The sequence below is a fragment of the Amphiprion ocellaris genome, chromosome 3 (genome assembly GCF_022539595.1).
Source record: "Amphiprion ocellaris isolate individual 3 ecotype Okinawa chromosome 3, ASM2253959v1, whole genome shotgun sequence".
Taxonomy (NCBI): Eukaryota; Metazoa; Chordata; class Actinopteri; family Pomacentridae; genus Amphiprion; species Amphiprion ocellaris.
Window position 1 is genome coordinate 27,260,654 of NC_072768.1, and position 17,295 is coordinate 27,277,948.

At 39.8% G+C, this 17,295-nt stretch overlaps 1 protein-coding gene across 4 annotated transcripts in view; it reads right to left on the reverse strand.

Moving 5' to 3' along the window:
• The window catches only part of pot1 (protection of telomeres 1 homolog), a 118,658-nt gene that overhangs the window by 12,059 nt on the left and 89,304 nt on the right, over positions 1-17,295 (reverse strand). For 3 of the 4 annotated variants that reach the window (XM_023287891.3, XM_055009169.1, XM_035956114.2), the window contains 6 exons: positions 10,158-10,336; positions 4,763-4,860; positions 3,589-3,615; positions 3,171-3,327; positions 2,369-2,571; positions 1,531-1,666 (listed from right to left, as the gene is read on the reverse strand). In XM_023287891.3, coding sequence (XP_023143659.2) covers positions 1,531-1,666; positions 2,369-2,571; positions 3,171-3,327; positions 3,589-3,615; positions 4,763-4,860; positions 10,158-10,336 — 800 coding nt within the window. The remainder of the gene's footprint in view (positions 1-1,530; positions 1,667-2,368; positions 2,572-3,170; positions 3,328-3,588; positions 3,616-4,762; positions 4,861-10,157; positions 10,337-17,295) is intronic. The other variant, XM_035956113.2, reaches the window with a different exon arrangement.

Sequence of the window (17,295 nt, forward strand, 5' to 3'; positions counted from 1 at the left end):
TTGGCTGGTGCAGAATGTAGAGCTGAGGCTGGGGGCCACTTGCTTCCTGAACACGAGTACTGCATCTGCCAGTGTTGGGCTCTTTGAACTAACTTCTTTACAACTGTTGGATTCATTTAACTCAGTAGTAGTAGTGGTTGATGGTTTTTGCGACTGGATTGGGGATACAGTCAAAGCTTTTGCAATTTTCTGGACTGACTGACCTTCAGTTCTTAAAGTAATGATGAACTGTCATTTCTCTTTACTTAGCTGATTGGTTCTTGCCATAATATGGATTCTAACAGCTGTCAATAGGGCTGTCAACTGTGTACCAACTTGACTTCTGCACAACACAACTGATGGTCCCAGCCCCAGGCAAGAAATTCCACAAATTAACCTTGAAAAGGCACAACTGTGAAGTGAAAACCATTTCAGGTGACTACCTCATGAAGCTCATCGAGAGAATGCCAAGGGTTTGCAAAGCAGTAGTCAAAACAAAGGGTGGCTATTTTAAAGAATCTAAAATATAAAGCATTTTTGTTTTGACTTATTTCACATTTTTTTTTGTTTACTAGATAATTCCATATGTACACATTTATAGCTTCGATGCCTTCAGGGAGAATCTACAATGTAAATAAACAAAAATAGACAAAAAAAAGAAAATAAAGAAAAACCATTAAATGAGAAGGTGTGTGCAAAGTTTGAAAGGTAGTGTGCATGTCAGCTGATCAGGAAAGTGCAGGATGCATTATCCTACTAAAAGAGGCCACTGCAATCATGGAGGACTATTGTCTTGAAAATCTGTTGGAAGCAATGTTTTGGTAAGTGTCAAATCTACATGTCCCTTTATGTAGCCTTACATGTTGCAGGGTGATGCACTGTGCATTGTGATACATCCTTTCCATTACCATTGTTAGAATTTTTGGTGACATTATGCCACAGATTCTTTGTTGAGGCAAGATAAGATAATCCTTTATTTAGTAGCAACAAACATATGTATTACAGTAATAATAATAATAATAATAATAATAATAATAATAATAATAATAATAATAATAATAATAATAATAATAATAATAATAATAATATGTACAATGGCTGGCTTGGCCCTCTTTGTACCAGTGTCAGCAAGGACTCACCACTGTTGACCAACAACACCATACAGGCCTTTCTGAAATGTTCTGCTTCCGTTGTCTGTTAATTATAATTGGATCCTTGTCCGAGACGCTCATCCAAGATGGTAACTTCAAGGACTAACTTAAGATCTAATATATCCCAGGCCTTCACATGGGCCATTCATAGATAAAGATAAGAAAGGTATCTGCTTCATGTGAGTAGTCCTGATGTGTTTGTTTATTGGAATATGTCTGTCATTCAGAGACAGTATTTCCACTGCATAAGTTCCGTACCAAAGAGAACTGATGAATTCATTTTTACACTGCAAAATGTCCTGCTTACGATACAGTGCCTTTGGATACCAAAGCATTCAATAACACATTTCTTAATAAAACAGTAACTCTACTCTAATACTGTGTGAGGCTTATCACTGACCCATAGTGTCTCTTCCTCCCTCTGAACAGAAAAGGTGCTGACAGGTCAAGCAGAGTAATCTCACGTCCTGATGACCTCACTGGGACGATGTTCTGGTAGCTGGCTGCTAGTCGATACGTTTCCTCCAGAGTTGTACCTGCAAGACACCAAGATCTGTGATTTTAGGATGAAAACGTTATTGTCTGTTTTTGTGGTTTTAATGGCATGAGAAAGAGTCTTCTTTGTCGACTATTCTCATCAGTTTCCCTTAAATACGCTTCTGAATTTTGTTTTTGATTTAAGATTTGTGGAGAGAAAAACATTTTTAAATATTTATAATGGAAAAAAGGTACATCTCTGCAGGATCTGTGCAATGCATTCTGGTGGCATTGCAGTGTATTTCAAGAGGACAAACCCGGCTATGTCCACTTCTCATTTGCATAAAGATCAGGTCTTGGCCACTTTATGCAAACAAGGCAGCCAAAGCTAGATGCTTTTAGAAACTACCTTAAACAAAGACAGCTTCAGTAGTTGCAAGGCTTATTTCTCACCTGAAATGTTTTCTGAAACACATTTTGGTGAACTGCTGTTGTTGTTTGTAATGTAACAGAAAGTGTAGAAAGAAGCTGCCATGTTGGTCTGGTTTAAAATGCAGGAGTAGATAGGATAAAGTGAAATATTCATCCAATCGGGTATAGCCAGAATTTGCACGGTTGTATAAGGAGTAGCCTGTAACGGTTTTCTGTTAAAGATCACCTGTCAATCACATATCATGACACTGCCCATGCCTAAAGGTCCCGTTTTAACCCTAACCCTTTTCGAAAAATACCCCTGTGGACACACTGGTTCAGACTGTTACCCATGAGGAAGATGAGCCCCTTGGTTTTGACATCAGACATGAGCTGTCTGGGCAGAAGAAGTGTCAGAGCTCGATCTGGGGACACTGGGGAGTCTGTGAGGAAAGCGGACAGTAACGCCCATGGTGGGGCATTACAGGGTTCATAGTCACTGGATGCCTCAGAGAAGATTCCTGCCACCAGCTCTTCATCTGGGATTTCCTGCCTGAAATTAGATATTTTAGTTCATTATAATAATAATAATCTGAATATGTTACAAACCAAACTTCTTCATTACAATTATTTACACCTGCTGAAATCAAATCACAATTCATGCCTAAAAAAGAGCCAGCTCAGTCTGTGGCTGCCCCCTGGACTCCATTGAGGTGGGGGGAGAGAGGAGGGCTCTGTATATAGTCTTTTATATATATATATATATATATATATATATATATATATATATATATTTATATATATATATATATATATATATATATATATATATATATATATATATATATATATATATATATATATATATATATATATATAAACAAAAAATGCTGTATATAATGTTCTCTGCAATTTTTGCACTGTGTTTTTTCTCATTTATTTTTGTACTTCCTTTATACTTTTTCTTCTGGAGCGGCTGTAACGGTGGACTTTCCCCACTGTGGGATCAATAAAGTTTATCTTATCTACCTTCAGATATGTCAGGCTGATCCTAATGTGCCGTATCCATGGCCTTATACTGATAAGTTACCTAAATAAAGATCGAAATAAAGATCGAAATAAAGATTGTTACCACCAGGTGTGTGTGCCTACATTGATGTGCACTTGCTGCAGTAGAGTTTCAGAGCCTGGTGGAGTCTGCGTGGTTCATAGGACCTCAGCTGGGCTCTGACATGGTGAACTCGACTCAGTTCACACTGCTTCAGCTCAGACAGTGTCATCAGTGGCATGTCAGGACTGTCGCCCCTCTCTGATCACAAAGAAGCACAGAAGAAAAATGTTGATCTTGAAAAAAAAAATGGAATAGCACTATTGACGAGAAACGAAACAGAACATTTACAACTTTGATTAACATTAAAACATAGTATCTAACACCGGTAAAGACTAGAAGATATGAGTAATTATCTGTACTTCAAAAGCTTCCAGGGGATGCTTTTGTTTCATTTTACACATATGGACTGTTCAACCTTCCACCACGTCTATTGAGCTGCTGCACTGCTGTGTTTCATACCTGTGCTGGACTTTACTGCTTTACCATCTAAAACACAAACAAAGACACCATGAAGGACTGAAGCTGATATTAGAGCAGGCAAATCAAAAACCAATAAGTAACACAGGCTTAAAATAAGCACGCTTGACCATGGTTATGTTTAAACTGAAGGAAGTAGTGTATAAATGGCAATATGTTGGAGAAATTGATGTTGACAAAGAAAAACAACATCCATGCTTCTTGTGCAATAAAACTGCCATAAGTATTTTTGTTCAACAAGGCATTTGTTACACAACAGCAATCAGGCCTGTGGGTCTGCTTACAAAGATTTTGAAGAGGTCTTTTCAAGCTGTTTGTATATCTGTGTGGAAACGTTCAGGTCACATTTAAAGTTTGGACTTCTATTGCATCCTCAGTGACGCGTGGGCTTTTTGAAGACCCAGCTAATGGAAGCAGCTCCTTGCAGCATCCATCCATCCATCCATCCATCCATCCATCCATCCATCCATCCATCCATCCATCCATCCATCCATCAAAAAATCCATCGCAAAATAAGTTTTTTGATTTCATCAAAGTATGGTCAATGGTCACAACTCATATCATTCTATCTTTGTAGTTAGGTCACAAAATAAAAATACTGAATGTAAATTTCCTTGTTATTCAGCAGACCCTGAGGTTTTTTGGAAAAAACACACAGCCTTGTGAGGCTGTACTTTGGCACAGTAAAGCTTGGGGCTAATTTCTAACAACAGTATGCTAATATGCAGTTAACATAACAGTTTATCATGCTTACCATTTCAGTTCAATGTGCTAGCCTGATAGCTTTGATAATGACAAAGTGCAGCACAGGCTGATTGGAATACTTGTTTTGTTGTGTAGGCATTTGGTTGAACCACTTCAAATTGTTACTTGATGATGGTGCTAGATAAAGAGTCAAGCAAACATATAAGTTATAATTCAAATGCCTAACAATTAAAATGTATAACCCATTTCCTTTCAGTCTGTGACTGCTGCAAACTGTCTGGACAGAAAGAAAAATCTCTAGAATCTGGCACGGTTGAAAATCTCCACAAAAACTCATCAGAAGAAGTTTAAGTATCAGATCTGAGCTGCAGCAGTAGCAGCACCAATAGAAGAACTGCGGCTACGACTGATCAGGACACCACAAAGTGTGTCCTGCAGATCTATTTCATACCCAGCAACTCTGGTGGAGTGCTCCAGACCTCCAACAGTGCCGAGTCATTCAGGTCAAAGGGTTCATTCATGTCATCATGTGGGAAGGCCTCCAAGACTCTACACACAAACATACACACATAGAAAATGAGTTCTGATTATGAGAGTTATGATCACAAACACATACACACAGAAAAGCTTTAAATCACCTTTTTAATTTTGTCTTGCCTTAAACCCTCCTCTCAATAGCCATCTTAAAAACCTGAACATTTAATTCGGATTTGAATTTTGGCATAGAAAAGAATATAAAGTTTTGATCTCCAGTGATTTTTTTATACACACTCAAGGAAACTGTTTTTGCTTTTTTGAAGGTGCTAGACCAAGAGAAAAAAAGTAACTGCTTGTTTTTTTTTTGCTTTTTTTTAACTTCTGATTTCATTACTAACTCAAAAAGAGGAAATGAGAAAATGAGCAAAGGATGAGATTTAATTTATATATTTTATCTGTCTGATTTGTTGACCATGAATTTACTAAGTTCTATGTGTATTTACTTGATTAACTAGCAGTGAGTAAATCAGGGCCAGGAGTTAGATTGGGCTTTGTGAGTGGTTGGAGCCCTTGGAAGCTTAGAAGTATGGCCTTTATTCCAATATAAACCTCCAGTGAAAACTACACGTTGTGTTCTGTACATGTAGATTGTTCAGAGTAACAACAGCTCTGCTTTGAGAAAGATATGGTGCAGTTGAATTTTCATAAGGTAATTTTTTAAATGGCATTTATATGGCCAGATACAAAGGACAATAATACAACACCCCAAAATACAGTCTCATAACCAAACACACTGTGGCATGTACAGTAAACATTTGGACCATTAGGATACATTTTATGTTTGCCTTTTTTAAAATTTAGGTAAGTGATTGGATACCTTCATATCTGCAGCACTTATGCAAACAATTACATGTAATGAAGCAGCAACACTGAAAACTATAATATTATATAATAATATAATAATACACTTGTTAGGCCAGAAAAACATATTGTGATTCTCCAGTGGAACTGCATTTGAAATGCTGGATAGGATCCATTGGAAATGGATTTATACTGAGCACCACTGCTTTGTTCCCAAAGATTACACTGTAAAAACTGTGAATCTGTACCGCATTTCAGATATTTGCTTTTAGAAAAACATTTTGGTGAATAAGGGAACATTAAACCACAATGACACCTCAGAAGATGTGAATATTTAATGAAGTTACTGCTGCTGTGTCACCACCGTAATAGCACACAGCTCCTGGCTCTTGTTGCTGTGTGATGCTACAGCTGTTTGCACTGTTTGTGCTTTAAAGTGAGTGAAAAGAAGGCAATGTTCTACAATCAGCACAAGACTTTGTCTGACAGCAGATTTCTAGACTTGTACAATGCTGTAAAACTGAAGGAGAGACTGTATTTTGGGGTGTTGTATTATTGTCCTTTGTATCTAGCCGGATAAATGCCATTTAAAAAATTACCTTAGTTGGGGTGATGGTCGTACTAGAGGATTTTCAGGGAAATTTTGAAACGTGCCACAATATATAGTGCTGTGAAAAAGTATTTGCCCATTTCTTGAATTCATTTTTATTTTTTTGCAAATTTCCCCCACTCAAACGTTGAAGATCATCAAACAAATTTAACTATTAGACAAAGATAACCAAAGCGAACAAAAATCCATCCATCCATCCATTATCTATACACCGCTTAATCCTCATTAGAGTTGCGGAGGGGCTGGAGTCTATCCCAGCTGACTTGGGGCGAAGGCAGGGTACACCCTGGACAGGTCACCAGTCTGTCACAGGGCTACATATACAGACAAACAATCACACTCACATTCACACCGATGGGCAATTTAGAATATTCAATTAACCTTAGCATATTTTTGGACTGTGGGAGGAAGACGGAGTACCCAGAGAAAACCCACGCATGCACAGGGAGAACATGCAAACTCCATGCAGAAAGATCCCGGGAAAGCCAGGATGCGAACCAGGGATCTTCTATCTGCAAGGCAAAGATGCTAGCCACCACGCCACTGTGCAGCCCGTAAACAAAAATGCAGTTTTTAAATGATCACTTAATGTTTTAAGGGAAAAAACCTATCCAAACCTACCTGGCCCTACATGAAAAAGTAATTGCCCCCTTGTTAAATCATGAATTAACTGTGGCTAATCACAGTTTTTTGGAAAGCAAGTTCAATTTTAACTGACCACACTCAAGCCTGATTACCTCAAGACCAGTTTAATCAAGAAATCACTTAAAACATAACCTGTCTGACAAAATGAAGTTGGCCAGAAGATCTCAAAAAGTTGCAACAAAATGTTGCGATCCAAACAAATTCAAGAACAGATGAGAAATAAAGTAATTGACATCTATCAGTCTGGAAAGGGTTACAAAGCCATTTGCAAAGCTTTAGGATTAAAGCGAACCATGGTGAGAGACATTTTCTAAAAATGGAGAAAACATGGAACAGTGGTGAACTTTCCCAGGAATGGCTGGCCAACCAAAATTACCCCAAGAGCACAGTGACGACTCATCCAGGAGGTCACAAAGGAACCCAGGACAGCATCTAAAGAACTGCAGGTCTCCCTTGCCTCAGTTAAGGTCAGTGTTCATAACTCAACAATAAGGAAGAGACTGGGCGAAAATGGCATGCATGGCAGAGTTCCAAAGTGAAAACCACTGCGGACCAAAAAGAACATAAAGGCTCATCTTATTTTTGCAAACAAACATCTGAATGAGCCACAAGACTTTTAAGAGAATATTTTAAGGACTGACGAGAAGAAAGTTTAATTCTTTGGAAGGTGTGTGTCTCATTACATCTCTACAAGAAAATCCTGAAGAAGAATGTTCAGTCATCAGCTCTTGACCTCAGGCTGGAGCTCACTTGGTGTATGCAGCAGGACAATGATCCAAAACTCACCAGCAAGTTGACTTCTGAATGGCTTAAAAAAACAAAACGAAGGTTTTAGAGTGGCCTAGTGTCCGAATCCGATTGATATGCTGTGGCATGACCTTAAAAAGGCTGTTCATCCTTGAAAACCCTCCAGTTTTGCTGAATTAAAACAATTCTACAAAGAAGAGTGGGCCAAAATATCTCCACAGGGATGAGAAAGACTCATTGCCAGTTATAGAAAATGCTTGGTTTCAGTTCTTGCTGCTGAGGGTGGCCCAACCAGTTATTAGGTTTAGGGGGAAATTGCTTATTCACATAGGGCCAGGTAGCTTTGAGCAATTTTTTTCCTTAATAAAATCATCATTTAAAAATTGTATTTTGGGTTTACTTGAATTATCTTTATCTGATATTTACATTTGTTTGATGATCTTTAACATTAAAGTGGAGAAAATATGCACAAAAAAAAGATTTGAGAAGGGGGCAAAACCTTTTTTACGGCACTGTACATATAATAGTACAATATGATGTAAGTATGACAAAACTCTCATAATCAGGATCATGAATGATGGTGTGCATCACAATTTTGTAATTTTGAGATCCTGATACAAAACTGGAAACATATAGACTAAAACAAAAAGAAAGTGTAAATAGTTCATTTAGGGAACTTGATTTTTCAAAATGCAAACAAATGCAAAACACAGCTCAAGTTGCAGCTGACAGTGCAACTCACTGTATCCATGGCAAAAGTATATTTCCTGTTTCTTCTAAAAGTTTATATCACTTCCATTGATGACCAAGGTAATATTCATTATAGTAAATCAGGTAACACCATCACCTCAGTGTATTTTATACAAGTGTATCAAGCGCATCACACAAAGAAGTCAGCAACTTCCTGGTCACACATATCAGATCAAGGATCACAGTCTCATTCGGCCTGTGGCTGTTCATTAATTTCCAGTTTATGACATAAGCAAAAACAAACAAAGTTGGTTTAATATATAAATAGCAAAAATAAGTAATACTTCTGATTTTGGATTATTAACTGAGTACAAGGGACCCCACAAGTTTTTGAGAAATATCTGATTTGAAAACACAAATTTGTCTGCCTTGGTCTTTGATGAACTGATCACCTCCATAAGACTGTTATTGTTTTATTGTGTCTCTACATAAGGTGATTTTTAAAAATAACATTTCTGCCAAAAAAAAGTGGTTGAAACGTCTAACTGCAACTACTAATGAAATACTATGGGATCACAAGAGCATGCATCTATCCTTTCATCCATTATGTATACACTACTTAAGCCTCATTAGGGTTGCGGGGGGCTGGAGTCTATCCCAGCTGACTTAGGGTGAAGGCAGGGGACGCCTTGGACAGGTCACCGGTCTATCACAGGGATACACAGAGACAATCACACTTGCATTCACACCTACTGAAAATTTAGAATGACCAATTAACCTCAGCATGTTTTTGGACTGTGGGAGGAAGCCGGAGAGCCTAGTGAAAACCCAGTAGGCATAAGGAGAACATGCAAAGTCCACACAGAAAGATCCCAGGCTGAGAATCAAACCCAGGATGTTCTAGTTGTGAGGTGATTGTGCTAACTATTATATTCTTCAGTGGTCCATACTGGCCTGATGTGAATCAGTAGCAGTCATTGTAGGAGTGTGGCTACACACACCTTGTCTACACTGACACTGGCCACGTGTACATGAAGTTTTTTAATTCGGAATTATTAATTCGGAATTAACTCATTCGGAATTAAAGTTTTGTGCTTCGCGTTTACATAGAAATATTAATTCCGAATTAAGGTTTACATGGACCGCACGTTTATCCCCTTCCTTAATGCCGCTTTAACGCTTGGGGTGTTGGAAAGGATTCTGATTGGACAGGGAGTGGACGCGACGTATCCCTGTTCACCGGAAGAAAACAAACTCCCTTTGCCGCGGCATTTCTTTTCCCCAACATGGAGGGACAATTAATAAGCACACTTTTCGCTTTGCTTTTTATTGTCGTTTTGAAACAGCAACTCGACAATGGCGTACTACTTCTGTTGCATCACTTGAGAAGGAGAAGATAGAATACTGGAGAAGGGAGGCAGACGACCAAGCTGTGTACGTCGCTACGTCTCGCTACGTGAGGAGCCAAGCATGCGCAGAATGACCGGAATTAACTAAAGTGGAATTAACTGTATACATGAATAGAACGTACACAGGAATTAGTTTATTCGGAATTAACATTGGAATAAACCAGGTAGTTTATTCGGAATTAAGTTTATTCGGATTTGACTTTTTAATTCGGAATTAAGTGTTTACAAGGAGATTTTAAAGCGGAATTAACTTTAATTCCGAATTAAAGAGGAATTAAAGGTCTCATGTAAACATGGCAACTGCTTTGGTCTTTTCCTGGTTTTCCAATGCAGCACAACCAGGATCAGATCTTAGTGTGCAGTAATGACGGTGTCCTATTACTCTACAAGTATATCTCCAATCATACCTCTTTAGCTCTTGTACGTCGAGACTGTCTTCTGGGAGAACCTGTATCCCTCTGCCATATGACGTTCCTCCGTGCAGGTGAAAAGCCAGGTGATCCACTGAGTGGCTGCTAGTGAGGCCCGGGACATTACTGTGTCCTGGATTTGCTCGAAGGTTGTAGATCCTCAAGAAGGACCCAAGCTGATGGGACAAATGGGCCAATTAACACCAAAAAAACCTTCATCAAAGAGATTATTTTAAAAATTATAACATATGTTGTCAGTAAACTGAAAAGCAGCAAGAGAGAAAAGGAACTTGGAGTGCGAATAAAGTACACATTTAGTTGTTTAAAAAAAAGTCAAAGTTTCTTTAAGCGATATAGAGATTTTCAAGATGAGTAGGACAAAGCCTCTAATTCACCAACTCACACTGCGCCGTGCAAGTAGGCATCTAGAACAACTGAATGTCCGGTGTACGCTCACTGACACTGACGTGTGCAACACTGATCACATTTGAAATACTGGAGCGAGTGCCCTCCCTCCTGAGCAGGCGTTATTCCAGCAATGAGACAACAGATGCATTTAGTGTTCTGCCTTGGAATTTTCCAATGAGGGAGCTGTTGCCCGGGTAACAGAAAAAAAAAAAATCTTTTCAGTGCTGTATTTTTACTTTTTTCTTTTTTTTTTTAAACATTTCAACATACACACTGCACATCCAGAAAAAAAAAATCTTTAACAATACTGTTCGTGGATATGCAGCAAAAAAAAAAAAAAAAAAAAAAACTGAGATCATGCATCGGCTTTTGGAAGCTGTAGCACTGCTTTTTTTTCCTCGAGTTGTGGTCACACCAACTGAAGGCTGATGTTTTCCACAAGAACTGAGAACTGAGATCATCCAGTCTCTCAGGTTGAAGCTTCTGAAACTAGTACGTTTACAGCTGCAGGGTCGAGGGAGAAAAAAAATTGCTGTGTGGTGCTCAGTACTGATTGGTTAAAATTAGAGAAGACAACGAGCTCCACATTTTTTTTCCGCTCTCTTAATGTCCTGATCAAGTGGCAGTCTTCTCTCTTTCGATTCCTATCATCAGGGTAACATTCACCACATAGTCTACCATAACAAAACTCTATCATAAGATCAAACTGAAAGAAAACAACATTGTCTGTTTTCAATTGCATTGAGTTGTCTGGGGAAAAAAAAACAAAAAAACATTCTAACATACCTCAGATAGCAAGGTATCCTATGCCCTCTTTTGATAGAAACATGAGAAAACAATGCTTGGAGCATTTTTGACATTTTGACACCAGATAATTGCAAAGGATAAACAGTCTGAGGAACTCCAGAACAAATCAGACAGGGCTGGATCACCAACAATCCTTGACAAACTATGATTTAGTAATAAACTTCCTAAAGTTGTTGGATTGAGAGACACATTCAAATCTGAGGTCAAAATCAATACAGCAGAGATCCAGACATCCTGAGTTTTAGTCCTCAATGAGTCAAACTTTAAAATGCTGGATCATAAATTTCCCAAGGTGGAACTGGATGGCAGTGTTCATTATACCCCGTCTATCAAACTCCAAAAACCTCAAACCTCCAGTTTGTAGTGCAGGTTTTCTTTTATTAATTTGCAGCCTCCAAGCTCATGATGACATCATCCGAGTTCGTTTCTCCCTCAGAGCCATAGAAGACAGAAAGTACAGGTGACTTTCTTTAGAACTATTTTTAAAAGTTGAACAGAACTGATCAGTGCTGGTAAAGAAACATTAATGTCACTGTTTTTGGCCACTGGGGGTAGCACAATGAGCTGTAAAACAATATATATGTGAAATATGTGGAACATGATCATGATCAAGTCCTTTAGTAGCTTTCCTAATACCTCTGGTTTGGTCGCCACCGGCTCATCAAAAAAATAGCTGCTAGATGGTAGAGGGGCGCTGTACCATACCTCTGGTTTGGTACAGTGCTCTGGTTTGGCTTGACTCTGCGCTCTGACCCCCCCAATTGGGAGGATATGTGAAAACTGCAAATTTCCCGTGGGGGGACTAATAAGGGATGTTTTTTTAAAAAGTTTTTCACCAGTTTGTCGAACTGCATACAGCTAGTGTAGGGCTTTATCACAGCTTTTGTGCAGAAAACAGCTGCTAGTTGCTGCTGGAAACACTCAGTCTGAACTGAGCAATAAATGCAGCAGACTCAAAACTGGATGCTGCAAGAGTTAGTCTCTCACAGAGCTGCAAATCTGTGGGTTCACAACTACAAGTGACACCTTTTGTGCTACGCAGCCACTTAATGACTGTTACAGTAAAAATACTGTTTAAAGCAGCTTCAATGAATATCTAATATTTTGCTCCTGCCTGTGTGTAAATGGTCTCACAGTTAAAATTAAACAATTCTTTTGAATGAACTCCTCTCTGATGCAGGTTTTGATATTTTTCTACTCAGTGACTGTAAAGCCCTACAGCTTTTATTAATCAGCAGATGGCGATGTTGCACCAAACTTACAGTCAGTGTGGTGACAGTGATTCAGAAGCTGTTCAAAAGACTTGGTTTGGAGAGATTGTCAAAAAAAACACTTTTGTTTTTTTTTCCCCTCAACTCTCTCTCACGACAAGCCTGCAGCCAACAGAAATCTGTCCTCACTCTCATCATCAACAAATGCTTCAGTGATTAAGCATCAGAGGGATTCACTCCACTTTCCCTGAATCCTTGACACCGTTCCAACATGACAGTTTATAATACACATATACAGTATATAACCTTTAATTGCATTATAGCTGAGAAGCAGAGGAATGACTCAGAGAGTGAATCCTCTATAAGGTGTGGCTTTTTTTTAAACCCATTTTCTCCGTATACTAAGGGACATTTGAGCCAGTGTTAGGGTGGATTAGCTGATGATCTCCTGAGTCCTCCTCTTCTCTGAACACTCACAAGAGGAACTGAGAGACAAACTGGGAGGACTGGAGAGCTGCACCCTCCCATGGAAGTGCTTTATTTTCCAGAATTCTTTCCACATAACTGGATGTTACTGTGAAACCGACGCTCAGGAGATGCTTTGCCGTTTTTGAGTTCAAAGAAATAAAAACTGGAATCAACTTGGTTTCACTTCTGCTGTGTCATGATCTATGAAGAGGAACTTTAATGACATAGAGAAAAATAATTTTGATCCAGCATAAGATAATAAAGCAATGAAAGGTTTGATTGAGGGAAGGATCGCCAGCGTCACTGCTGACTGACACTATTTCATCCTTGGTTGCTGCTCAGCCCAAAATGGCCAAAGGAAATACAGTAAAAATTGACACTTGGACTCTCTGTTTATAATGCGTTACTGCTGCAAGAAGATCGTCCTTTGGAGAAATGTGACAGTACTGGTTGTTTGTACAAACGGATTCAATTTCCTTCATGCAAAGCGGCTTCCTGTGATTGTGTAAATGACCTCGCTGTGATGCAAAGGAAGCTAGTGCCAGCTTGATATAGTCTCAAAGCTTTTTTGGGTGTTTAGACAAATCTGAACGAAAAGGCTACAGTCCATCTTCCTGGCCAGAGTGGAACAAAGTATGAATATCATTTTACCTGTTCTTGTCTTCAGGTGTTCGTAACACATTTTAATGTGCTATAGATACTGCATAGTATTGGTGCATTTGAAGGATAAATAAAAGTTTCATTTTCTACCTCGGTCATCCTTACATGTCAATATGTCATCACCTCAACTTAAAATTTAAAATTTTCAGAGTAAATACTAAAATCAACAGATTCACAGCAAATTAATGGCGCAGGAAAAGCTGTAAAATACCATATCTGTTCACTTTAAATTGTGTAAAGGCAACAAAACTGGTTATATGGAAACATAGAATTCAGTGGTCAGAGTATAACAGTATGCAATCTACACAACCACAGGTGTATTTATGAAGAATTTACACTTGTTTCTACGTTGCCTGGCAACTCTTCTCTTGCAAATGTAGTCTTTTCTAAGTTTGTTAAAAGTAAACCAAGTGGCAACGGAACCACCATCGTCCTTTGGAGGCAAAAATCTGTACAGAGAACAAACTGAGAGTTGCTGATTCTGAGGACCGATAAATGAGAGCTACAGGTTGTAAATCTATTAATTTTTGTTTCCTTAGTAATGCAGCCCTTTGATCGAACAAGTAGTGAGGCAGCACCCACACAAACTACATTTTTCCCAGCAGATCTGAAGCCACAAGAACAGTGATGCTTTCAGTGTGTCTGAAGTAAAACTAGATTAGTATGTGACACCAGTACTATACATGTACACTACCGTTTGTGGTTAAAAAAAAAAAAAGGTTCTTTATTGTCATTATTATAGAAACAACAAAATAACTTAGAAATAACCTTATTTTTGAAAGAAAAGATGTTTTTTCAATGAAGATAACATTAATCAGAAATATAGTCTAGACACTGTTAATATGGTAAATGACTGGCTGGAAATGGCTGATTTATAATTGAATATCTACATAGGGGTACAGAGGCCCATTTCCAGCAACTATCACTTCTGTGTTCTAATGATACATTGTGTTAGCTAATTGTATTGAAAGGCTAATTGATGATTAGAAAACCCTTGTGCAATTTTGCTAGCACATGAATAAAAGTGTGAGTTTTCATGGAAAACATGAAATTGGGTGACCCCAAATATTTGAATGTTAGCGTATATGTATAGTTGACAGAGGCACTTTTGGATCACCATGGCTTCACATACTAATCATTAGTGCTCATGCAAACACCAACGAGCAGCTTGCTAACAGCTCATGAATGGCTGGATATCTGCATGCAGCAAATGAAGACATTTCAAAGCAAAAATAAATAAACACTGTGTCTTCTGATGCAGAAAACTGTTTTATGCCATGTGCGTGTAGTTTTGCTTACTACATTTCTCTGGAGGTACCTTCAGTGTAGTGAAACTTCATTTAATGTAGAATAATTCGTAGTTTACCTCACTACACTTTCTAAGTAGCTGGTCTGACAATGTGTATATAACACCTCACAATCAGTTATAATTACCCTGTATGCATTAATGATGGTTTAACTTAAAAAAAAAGTCTATTTGATGTTACAGACTGTTGGTCACATTTGTTCACTTGTCTACAGTTAATATTGGCGTCAACCAAAGTTGCCAGAGCCGCAACAAAGCTGTCAGAGTTGTATATTTTTGACCCAACAGATTTTGACATAATTCCAGAAGATCTGTTTTAAATCTCTAAGAGAATTTTGGTTCTTTTGCATGATGCATGATATTTTTTTTTCTGCCAAAGACACATGGATTTTAATGATTCCATTAGAGAAAATGTAGAGTTACAGTAGTCACTGGAAAGTCAAGACCGTCATGATATACATGGTTTCTACAATCATAGTGTTTTGTTCATGAGTATACATAGTTCAGAATTAGAAGTGTGCAAGCTTATTGAAAAAAAACAAATAAAACTATTAAATTCCTTGTATGTTTTCATATTCTTTGTCAATAAAACTGATACTGATACAAAACAAAGTTGTTGCCATGACAGTAAGAGAACGCTTTAAAAATGGATGTTACTGTGATGTAGCAACAAAATCTAAAATGTGGAAGCTTCAAACACATCTTCAACTCAACAGCACAGAATAGGAACCCTAGTTAGGGTTACCAATTCAGTATCTGACCCCTTGTGAAAAGGGGACATGATCTCCCCTTCTGTTACTGTGATAAGATGTTATATAATGGTATAATAACCTTTAACCTGTTGGATATTGAAGAGTCATGACATCATCATTGTATCCCATTATACAATTGGGTGATATTTTTGTTTTGTGTATTCAAGTTCGACATCGGGGGCAGTGCCTCTGGATTGGCAGACCGGGGTGGTGGTCCCTCTTTTCAAAAAGGGGGACCGGAGGGTGTGTTCCAACTATAGGGGGATCACACTCCTCAGCCTCCCCGGGAAGGTCTATTCAGGGGTACTGGAGAGGAGGGTCCGCCGGATAGTCGAACCTCGGATTCAGGAGGAGCAATGTGGTTTTCGTCCCGGCCGTGGAACTGTGGACCAGCTCTACACCCTCAGTAGGGTCCTTGAGGGTGCATGGGAGTTTGCCCAACCAGTTCACATGTGTTTTGTGGATCTGGAGAAGGCTTTTGACCGTGTCCCTCTGGGAATCCTCTGGGGAGTGCTCCGGGAGTACGGGGTAACGGACCACCTAATACAGGCTGTCCGTTCCCTGTATGACCGGTGCCAGAGCTTGGTCCGCATCTCCGGCAATAAGTCGAACTCGTTTCCAGTGAGAGTTGGACTCCGCCAGGGCTGCCCTTTGTCACCGATTCTGTTCATAATTTTAATGGACAGAATATCTAGGCGCAGCCAAGGTGTTGAGGGAGTCCGGTTTGGTGACCTCAGGATTCCGTCACTGCTTTTCGCGGATGATGTGGTCCTGTTGGCTTCGTCATGCCAGGACCACCAACTCTCACTGGATCGGTTCGCAGCCGAGTGTGAAGCGGTTGGGATGAGGATCAGCACCTCCAAATCCGAGTCCATGGTCCTCAGCCGGAAAAGGGTGGAGTGCACTCTCCGGGTCAGGGATGAGGTCCTGTCCCAAGTAGAGGAGTTTAAGTACCTCGGGGTCTTGTTCACGAGTGAGGGAAGGATGGAGCGAGAGATCGACCGGCGGATTGCTGCGGCGTCCGCAGTAATGCGGGCGCTGTGCAGGTCCGTCGTGGTAAAGAGGGAGCTGAGCCGAAAGGCGAAGCTCTCAATTTACTGGTCGATCTACGTTCCTACCCTCACCTATGGTCACGAGCTTTGGGTAGTGACCGAAAGAACAAGATCGCGGGTACAAGCGGCTGAAATGAGTTTCCTCCGCAGGGTGGCTGGGCTCTACCTTAGAGATAGGGTGAGAAGCTCGGCCATCCGGGAGGATCTCAGAGTAGAGCCGCTGCTCCTCCGCGTAGAGAGGAGCCAGATGAGGTGGCTCGGGCATCTAATTAGGATGCCCCCCGGACGCCTCCCTGGTGAGGTGTTTAGGGCACGTCCCACCGGGAGGAGGCCCCGGGGAAGACCCAGGACACGCTGGAGAGACTATGTCTCTCAGCTGGCCTGGGAACGCCTTGGGGTCCCCCGGGAGGAGCTAGAGGATGTGGCCGGGGAGAGGGAGGTCTGGGCTTCCCTCCTAAAGCTGCTGCCCCC